Below are 10,974 nucleotides of genomic sequence, written 5' to 3' on the forward strand. Positions count from 1 at the left end.
TATTCATAAAGTATACTAAGCAGGGTATTCTTAAACTAATATAGATAAAATAAAAAATAAAAAAAAAAAGCCACGAAAGCCTTCAGATACCCTAACGCATAAAGATTTCCTTTATATTTCCAAGGCGTCAGTAGACATACATTACTGTCTCACTCTTCTATTTTAGATGTGTGATCGCGTGGGTATAAGTTTAAACTCTAAAGGTCTTCAAAGACCCTTAATATGATGATTGAGAAAAACTACTTTAATCGCCATACAGTTTTGGCGGCCATGATGGTACTTGCATTTATTAGACCAATACCAACTCTTCAATGCTGTTCTGTGAAAAGACTATTTGGACTTCTTAGAGAACTTTTAAACAAAAAAGCGTAATTTTTTTTTTTAAATAACTGGTAGAGTCGGGTCTAGATCCAGACCCGGCCCAGACCCGTTTATTAAACTTAATAATCATATATACAGTGGCGTAGGAATATTTTTTGTACTATTTTCAGCTAGACTTATATTCATCGAGAAATTTTAAAATTCATTTTAAAATTCTCAGCGTTCAAAAATTTTGACCATATAAAATTTGCAACCCCCTCAAATTGAGGGGGATTTAAACTTTATATGGTCAGAATTTTTGAACACTAAAACATTTTACTATGAAATTTAAAATTTATTGATGAATATGAGTCTAGTTGAAAATAATACAAAAGTTATTTCATCAACTTGTTGCTCTCATGTTTAGGGCAGAGGGGGCTAAGATTTTAGGGTTTCTTGTTCCCATTCTCCTACCACAGTAATTTTTTTTTGTGAAGAATCTTTTTGTCATATATATGAACGTAAAAAAATTTGGAATATTCTTTTTGTTTAAAAGTTGGTTATTTCAAACATTTAAAAACTTTCCTACGCCATTGCATAAATATATATATATATATATATATATATATATATATATATATATATATATATATATATATATATATATATATATATTGCAAAATATATATATTTATATATATATATATATATATATATATATATATATATATATATATATATATATATATATATATATATAAATTTATATAATTGTTAGAAATAAATTATTAGTTTAAAATCACTTTAAATAAAAGTTTGTTTTTATAAAAGTCCCAGCTGGATCATACAGGCGTCAAATGAGCTCGAAGGTTGATCTTAAAAATTTGTCGATGCGTATCGCGATCAGCCACCAATGCTGATCTTTAGAGAAAACTAATTACTTTTTTTCTATAATTCGTTTTCTTATACTTACAACTTTTTGTGGTTGTAAACTTTCTAAAATTTCGCTTAATTAATAGAATGATATAAACATTGTTTACTATCAGTAAAAAGTTAAAAAAGCTTTCAAAGAGGTAAAGATTAAAAATATTATTTTAAATTAACAAATAATTAAAACCACATTGAAAACTAGAAAATTGAAAAATTTGAAATAAGATTTGCGACATTAGTAAACCTATATGAATTTTGTAAGTTTTCTATTTTAATTATCTATAATAATATTAATAATACATTATTAATTAACTTAATTTATTGTTATTAAACAGTTAGTTTTAACAAATATATGTTTTATAAAATAGAAAATAAATAATTTATTAAAGGAATTTTATGAATTAAATTTATTGTCTAAACACTTTTTTACAATTATTAATTACTAGATTTCTTAAAATATATTAAATAAACGATTGAATCGATGTTTATAATAATAAGTATATAATTCTTTATGATATTACCTTTAGTTATGATATCAACTTTAGTTATGATATCAACTTTAGTTCTTTTCTTATCATTCAACTTATTTAACTGCTCGATTTTATTTCTTTTTATTTATTTATTTTTTTGCAACTCAAATAGGTGCCTACGTATTAGGTGTGTTAACTGGGGACAAAAGCAACTAGCAAAATGACGATTACGGGAAAAATGTTATTCACAATAATATTGATTGAATGTGTTTGGAACTCTAATGGTATGTGAAACTCTTATTAAAGAATAACCTTTAAATAACTATTTTAATTTTTTTACCTTGTTCAAGAGCGAAATTATTATTGGATCCAATATCATTTATTATTATTGACTAAGTTTAATGGCAACCTAAAATATTATTTTAATTAAAAAAAATAAATTGTTTGATAGTAAAAGGATATCTCAAATTTCAAAAAGAGAAAGATCGGAAACTTGGTCCTGATTTTGAAGAAAAAAATATTTTTAATAAAAATATATTAATTGCAGCGGAAAGCAGCCAAGCTTGAACTTTCGTCTCAAGATCTGCTGCAAGATCTGCTGCAAGATCTGCTGCAAGATCTGCTGCAAGATCTGTCGCAAGACATGCTCCACCTGTTAAAACTTAGGTGTGATTGTTAATTCAGTAACATGCTTTTACAAAATTTGTTTCTGAACAAAAGTATATTTGTTTCTAGATAACAGTAGTTGTTTCTTAGCAAATTATTTTCTTCCTGAAATTCATAAATTTAGCGTTATGAAACTCTTCGCTTCTATTTCCTCAGTCATATAGTTTGTAACTTTTTGAATCTTCTGTTTACTGTCTCTCTTTCTCTTTATCTTTTTTCGCTATTTATCTTCTATTAGTCATTGTTATCTTTTCCATTTTCTCTATTATTTTCATAAAAACTTTTAACTTAAAAAATGGAAACATTATTGGAGTTAAATTTGTATATAAAAAGCGAACTTTATTATTTCTATATAAATAAACTATTAAGTTTATAAACCCTAAAATGGATTGTCAATCTTTCAAAAAAATTGAAAATGAATTGGTGTAATTGATATTTATCAAATTAAAAGCAGTAAATACAATATGAAAAAGTTTAAACACAATTATAACATGTAGGCTACTTTAAGGGTTAATTATTAATTAAGGGACATTATTAATTTCTCTTTGTAAAAATGATTTATCTTTTGCCACAAACAAACTAAATTTTATGTTATTTGCTCAAATCTGTTGTATTATTATTGAAACTTAAGTAGTAAACGAAAAGGTAAACAATGTAAACAAATGGTTAGAGTCAACTTTTAAATTTAATCAATTTTTTTAAATATTTAACGACTCCTCGTGTTTAACTAAACCATTGCCAAGAACTATATTTGCTAAAGGTATTTTAAATTCAGAATTTCAGTTGAAAATTATTACCTTTTATTAATAACAATTTTTAGTGAAATTATAATAATAACTATAAAAAAAATTAATACAAACCTTTTCCACTTTTCTTTCAAATAAGGTAAATAGTTACACGAAATTTTTTTACTAAATTTAAAAAAATTTAACTAATATCTTGCGGTTTATTATATGGTTTTTGTGACATTTAACTGATTGAAGACCGTAAGAGTCACACTAATTATTTAAGTGAAATTAATACATTTTTAAATTTATGTGTTTACCAAAACCTTCCTCACCAGTATTTATTTTTATAGATATCAAATCCTGAACCATTTTAATTTTTTTGCTCCGTTTATAGATGACATGCTAATTAAAAGAGTAACAGCTACAAATTTATTTTTGTTGATGAAAATCTGACATGGAAAAGATACATTGAAAACTTCTCATCTAAAATTTCCAAGAGTATAGAAATACTATTCAAAATAAAAAGCATACTAAATTAATATACTTTAATTCAGTTATACCATTCTTTTATTCATTGCCATCTAAACTATACTAATGCGGCTTGGGGTAGTGTTTACAAAAGTAAATTAGAACCACACTACCGCAAACAAAAAGATGTTGCACGACTTATTAATTTTAAGCATCCTTTTCATCATAAACCTCTTTTAAATAAAATAAATATTCTTAATATATATATATAAACTTAATATTTTTTATGTATTTTTTTTTCTTCTTTTTTCAAGAATGAAACTTTTTCTTATTTAAAAGAAAATTGTTATCGTAATTTATTATACAAAATCTTTTTTCTTGACTTATATACATTTACTTTCTTTACTTAACTTTTATTTTTGTAATAATATACTTAAGACGCCTATGTATTATTTTTGGTACATCTTATATTTTCTACTAACGAGTTCTTATATCTTAATTATACGTATAAATATTTACTTTGAGCAATCAAATTTTGTAATGTAAAATTGAATTTAACTGGTTTATGTATAATTTTGTACGTACAACAAGTATTAAATATTTATCTGTTATATTTACATGATTTATACGTATAATAAAGATAAGTTTGTTTTGGTATATATTATGTGTATTATTTATATGTATGTTTATTTAGTAATAGTAATATATTTAAATAAGTCTTTTTAGATAATATGACAAATAATTAAAAAAACAAACAAATAAAATCAACAAATTATACAAAAATTTATGTTTTGTGAAATATAAACTTTAAGTAAAATAAACCTTTGTTATTTCATAGCAAGTAAGTTGTTATCAAAATTAAGAAAAAGAGAAAAAAGATTGCTTTCATTTAATTAAAGTTTACATCTATGACTATGAATTAATAAACGTGCATCTCATCTTCAGTAAAAAATGTATTGTTGCAGCTGTAGAAAAAAATACTTGTCAATTCTATTCTTAAATGCGTTAACCGACGGAGCCTTTATGCATGCTGACGGCAAGTTATTCCAATCATTGACAATACAATTTGTAAAAAAGTTGTGACGAGCATTATTATATGTGAATTCACGCATTAGGACGTTGGAAGATGATCTCCAAATTGGTGGATTATGCCAATTGATAATCTCAAAACCGTTTTCTAGCTTAAACTGTTTGATCAAGTTGCCATGTCTCCTGCGAGTTTCCAAAATAGTAAAATTGAGCCGCCAACATCTTTCAGCATAAGGTAATGCTATTAAATCATAAGGTATTTTTGTTGCTTTGTGCTGAATTTTTCAATTTCTTTGATGTCGCCTTTTAAGTAAGGATACCATACCGGAACAGCAAATTCCATATGCAGCATAACATACGTAGTGTATAATTTACTCCAAAGCAAAGAATTTACCTCCAATAGGCCAAGTATCATATTTGCTTTACGTGTTGCAACCTCTATGTGTTGATTCCATTTTAGATCATTAGATACAAAGATACCCAGATCTCTCTCAATATCCGTTGCCTCAAGAGTAAGTGATGTATTTCCATCATTCATTACATATTCATGATTACTATTTTCATAACCAAGGTGCATAAATTTACATTTTGGAACATTTAATTCCATTGGCCATTCCTTTGACCATTCTCTGACAATGTTTAAATCGTTTTGAAGGATCAGGCAATTAGCATTGTGAAACTCAGGTCTTATATTATTTATAACAGTTTAGTGTTGTCAGTATAGATTTTATGAACTGATTTTATCTTATCCGTTAAGTCGTTTATATAAATGATAAATAATGTTGGACCAAGCACAGACCCTTGAAAAACTCCGCTTAGAACATTGGCCCAGTTGCTAAAGTGTTCACCTAAAACAGTTCGCTGTTTTCTACTAATCAAAAATGACTCAATCCATTTAAGAACATTCCTATTAATCCTATATGCTTTCAATTTATGAAGAAGTCTACGAAAGAAACTTTATCGCGAAGTCCAAAAAAACGCAATACCGACAAAATTTCTTTTACTTAACGCTTTCGTGATGTAGTCGACACTCTCCAATAAGTTAGACGTGCATCCTTTTTTGGACATAAATCCATGTTGATTATGTGAAATGCAGCTCATTTTTTAAAGATATTTAGTTATCTTTTCCCTGATAATCTTTTCCATTACTTTACATAGAACTGATGTGATAGACACTGGTCTGTAATTAGTGGCATCAAGACGACTTCCTTTTTTAAACAACAGTGTGACGTGTGGCTGTTTCCAAGCTGTAGATGTTGAGCCTTCGGACAGTGCTTTATTGTAAAGTAAAGTAAGAAGTTAAGTCATTTGAGCTGCGCATTCTCTAAGTACCTTTAGACTAATGTTATCATCACCAATAGGTTTATTCGGGTTCAAATTTTTCAAATATGTTAGCGTCAATTTAAAATTAATAACTATATCGCCTAAGTCATCTTGAGCCTTCTCTCAAAAATAAGTCTTCTAAGCCTTCTCTCAAAAATAGGTAACTGATTACTTCTACTATTATAAAAAAAAACTGATTTGAAGTGTTCGTTAAGTCTGTTTGCGATATGTATTCCGTCAGATATAGCACAAATAGATACATGAACATTGTGTTGCGCCTTAGCATAAGGGTACACCCTATTAGAATTATTTTTATCTGATGCTAATTGAGCTTCAAATACTCGAACATAACGTTTACATGCTTTCTGCACTTGACTTCTTAGTTTCCTATATTCACGAATAAGTGTTGCTGATCGCTAGTTAGTCGCAGATAAGTAATTGCCTAGCTTTTTTTTTTTGCTTAATCATAGCTAGTACTTCCTTATTCTTCCACGGCGCATTACAAGTGGTATGGATTTTTTTAACGGAATAAATTGCTTGCTGAGTTAATCATATTTATTGCAGAAAAGTTCATAGCACTTATTAGTGTTTTTATTTTCAAATAATTGCTTCCAGTTAGTTTCCATAATCTTTTTACCAAAGTTTATATAGTCACCTTTATTAAAGTCTTATTAAACTTTATTAAAAAATTTGTATGTATATTTATTTACATGTATACATATGTATATATAAATCTATACATGTATGTCTATCAGTATTTGTAGGTAAATATATTTATATGCTTGTATGTTTATATGTGTGTAAATAACTATATATGTATGGGTGAATATTCATATATGTATTCTTAAACGATTATCTTTTATTCAAAAATTTTTTAGGCGGTTCTCGATGACAAGATCTTATGATCTTCTGCGAGTATCCGCATTATTATTGTAAAGTTAACAAAGTTTTCAATTCTTATTATATGTATTTTATGTATTTTTATTCATTCTTTTATTGTAAAACTTACTTTGAATAAATAAAAAGAACAAGGAAAAAATATTTTTGCACCACGGCTACTAAAAACCTCATTTTAAATATAATACAATAATAATAAAATTATAACATAATTTGATAGGTAATATTCCATCAATATTGCTCAAAGGAAGTTTAATTTTTCTCCAAACAACTTATAATATATAAGTAACAGATAGATACATAGCGGAAAACCTCAAGGCTCGGTGCTGGGACCCATACTATTTGTTCTATGCAATAATGATATGTTGGACAATATAACATGTTACTGCAAATTGTTTGCAGGCGACACAAAGATATTAGCTGCTGTTTCTAATGAAACAGACCATTTAAATTTACAACATGATGTTAATAAAATATGACACTGGGCTAAAACATAGTCTATGATTTTCAACGAGGAAAAATGTAATGTAATGCATTTTGGTCAAAATAGCTAGAATTATAGCTACGAACTAAATAAACATAAAATAGAAGCAACTAAAAAGAAAAAAAAATTGGGTGTATGGTTCACAAAAAACTTATAAAGCACCGTTTTTTAGGATTAATAAGGAAAACATTCAAAATTAATAGCCGAATCGTAATAAGACAACTGTATCTATTTTTAATAAGACCTCACTTGAAATATGCATTGCCTGTCTGGTGTTCGTACTTAAAAGGTGATATTAAAACAGTAGAAATCATAAAAAGAAGAGCAAAAAATGTTAATAATGACTTAAGAAATTATACCAATGAAGAACAGCTAAAAAAATTAGAAATTTTGTCTTAAAAAACACTAAGAACAAGGAGTGACCTAATCTATCAATATAAAACCCACAAGAGATTCGAAACTATCAATTGCATAAGCCCTTTAAATACCAACCAAATGCATTTGAGTAATCAGCACTCCATCACCATGCAGAACATAAAATCGTGTTTACCATGATTAAAAGAAAATACTTTTTTTTATCAACAGAATTGTAAACAATTGGAATAAACTAACTTCTTAAACAGTAAATCAAGAAACAGTAAATAAATTTTAAAACAAAATAGATTAAGATTATTTTAGAAACACTCAATTCAAAGGCTATTTTACTGCAACTTTCTTTATACATAGCTATCTAATATAGCACGGGCAGGCATCAATAAAACTAAGATAAGTTCCCTCCATCTTCCTGCTTCCTGAAACTTGTTTCTAAAGTTATATTTTATAAAGAAAAATTTGTCAACTATGTCAACCTGGGAATTAAAAGGAGTTGAACTTTATATATGTATATACATATCTTGAATTACAACGTACATTACTAATATTAAAATTTTTTTGAAAGTTAACAAGTGGAAAGTATCCTTTTTCTTCATAGAAACTTGAACACAAGTGGTCATATGATGTAAAAATTTTATGTCATCTTCCAGCCTAACTTATCAACAATCACACCTGTTCTATTCACAAGTTTTGCTTGCATTTCCTCATAACTGTTCATAAACTGAGGTACAAAAGGATACTCAATGTTTGGGGATTTAGTGGAATTTTATTCCAATTTCCTCATCCATTACCAGACGTGATGCTGGCAAGAAATAAACAGCGGTTTGTCAAATCCCTTTGCTGGAAACATTCGCTTAAACCTTACAACGACACCATTCTTTTATCAGTGTTAACACTGGTTGTGTCAGCCACTATCATCTTCGCAGCTCTCCATAAATTATATTCCTCAAGAACTGTAGAAATTCTATATGTAATACTTTTTAATATTCCATTTTTCAAGCACAGTGCAGCTGTGCTTGAAAAGTGCATTTAATTTCAATTCTTTCGTTTTTCAATACTACAATCTGATATTCGTTTTCATACCAATATAAACTTATCTTTATTATACGCATAAATCACGTAAATATAACAGATAGATACATAATATTTGTTGTACATAAATAATAATATATAAACCAGTAAAATTCAAATTTTTCATAATAACCTTTGAACTTCTTTGGAAATGTTCCCTATTCTTTCCTTTCGTCCTTTAATTTCAGCTCCAAGAAACTGTTATTGCCCAACTACTTGCCTTTTAAGTGGTATTCTGCATTTTTCTTTGAGTGAAAATTCTTGTGAAGGCTCTTCTTTTATGCGATTGCTGATATTTAATCAGATTTTTGGCCCAAATGTTCTTATTCTTTCCTACAGGGTTAAAACTTTTCTTGTGTGACATTATCTATAAAGTTACATTAGTTCTAAAAATAAAAATCAAAAGTAAATAAATATATACTGATTGCTTTCACTGTTAAATGTAATTTATGTAAATTATGCAATCCATATATTTTTACCTATTTCAGTAAAGTAATATCTGCTTAATTAATTTGTCAGTCCCAATTAAAAAGTTATTTCTGTTTCTATATCAGTTTCTTAACCTTATCAATTAGTTATTCAACAACAACAACAAAAACTAGTGCAGAAATCGCTTATATAGTCACGGTTAGTAGTTCTAGAACAATCTACGCATTTCTTGAGTGTTCTACGTTTTCTTCTTGAATGTTCTACGTCATTCTACACAAAACTAAAACTACCTACCAAATTCAACGGTTGTGACTTTATACAGTGGTTTTCATAAATTTAGACGCACTCATAATTGAGAATAGAAATTTTTAGTTTTTTAACGATAAAACAATAACGAAAAAAGATTTCGGTTTAGTTTTTTTTCTATTTATTAGATAAATACATACAGAATACAAAATTAAAAAAAATTTACAAAAAAAATACAAATACTAAGTAATAATTAGGTGCAACTACATGGTGTTAAAAAAATTAGACAAAAAAAATTATTCATAAATTTAGATGCATGATACATTAGTAGACGTAATTTATGAACCAATCAATATTTTGTGTATCCGCCTTTTGCTTTAATACAACTAAGAACACTTCTAGGCATAGACTCAACAAGATTTTTGCACATCGCGTCTGGAACCCTATACCAGGTCTACTTAAGGACGTCCTTCAGCTGGTCAAGTGTAGAAATTTGAACCTTTGCCAATTCACGGTCAATCCAAGCCCAAATATTTTCAATCGGGTTCAAATCAGGTGAGTATGGAGGCCACGGTATTTTCTTGATATTATTATCGTTGAACCACTCCTTTGTATAGTATGCAGTATGTGCAGTAGCGCCATCTTGTTGAAGTTTCCATGGTTTATCATTGAGCATAAGCAGGTCAGTTGATGGAATTAGGTTTTTTTCCAGTACTTCTACGTATATTCTGGAGTTGATTCTTCCGGTGTATGTTTGGCACATACCAACACCTTTGTAATTGAAGCATGACCAGATTCCTATCGAGCCTTCTCCACTCTGTACAGTCGATCTAATGTACCTGGCGTAATACTTTTCGTGAGCCATTCTTTTGACTGTTATGTTAGATTTGCGATTGATAAGCTTAAAGTTACTCTCATTACTCCACATAATGTTTTTCCATTGTTCTATTGTCCAATACCTTCTTTCACAACACCATTTTAGTCTCCTTTATTTATCATATGGACGCAGGAGCGGTTTCTTCAAAGCATTGTAGACTCCAATCTTATATTTGATAAGTATTCGGCGGAATGTACTTTGAGAAATAGATGTATTTCGCGTTGTATTGAATTCTGTGGTCAATTCTTTGTAATTAATTCTTGCATTAGCTTTGAAAGCTCTAAAAAGGGCACTATCGTCCTTTTTGGTGGTTGACAAGGGTCTACCAGGCCTCGTTTTCTCGCTGCCACCACCAATGTAAAGAAAGTTTTGCTTCGTTGTCCGAACGCATTTCTCAGAAAATCCAATTAACCTGGCTATTTCTCTATTACTTTTGGTTCCTTTTTTGATGTGAGCAATAATTTGCCATCTTTCACCTTGAGTGATACGTCTTTTGCCCATTTTTCGCGTCTTTTTAGTGCAAAACTAACTTAACTTTTATTTATTTATTAAATAATGATTAACTAATCCCAGGTAAGTCATATTTATATAAGGTTTTTTATCAAAACCAATTTATTTAGGCCTATTAATGAGAAATATGGGAAATAAACTACTAATTAACAATCAATTAACAAGATATAAGAC

The 10,974-nt window shown here is 28.1% G+C and overlaps 1 protein-coding gene across 2 annotated transcripts in view; it reads left to right on the forward strand.

Moving 5' to 3' along the window:
• Nucleotides 1-1,183: 1,183 nt before the first annotated feature.
• Nucleotides 1,184-10,974, forward strand: part of LOC100208856 (uncharacterized) — a 123,833-nt gene continuing 114,042 nt past the window's right edge. Inside the window, exons 1-2 of one of the 2 annotated variants that reach the window (XM_065799988.1) lie at nucleotides 1,184-1,487; nucleotides 1,873-1,984. In XM_065799988.1, the coding sequence (XP_065656060.1) occupies nucleotides 1,921-1,984 (64 nt within the window). In that variant the 5' untranslated portion in view covers nucleotides 1,184-1,487; nucleotides 1,873-1,920. The remainder of the gene's footprint in view (nucleotides 1,488-1,872; nucleotides 1,985-10,974) is intronic. The other variant, XM_065799987.1, reaches the window with a different exon arrangement.

This window comes from Hydra vulgaris, chromosome 06 (assembly GCF_038396675.1).
Source record: "Hydra vulgaris chromosome 06, alternate assembly HydraT2T_AEP".
NCBI classification, from domain to species: domain Eukaryota; kingdom Metazoa; phylum Cnidaria; class Hydrozoa; order Anthoathecata; family Hydridae; genus Hydra; species Hydra vulgaris.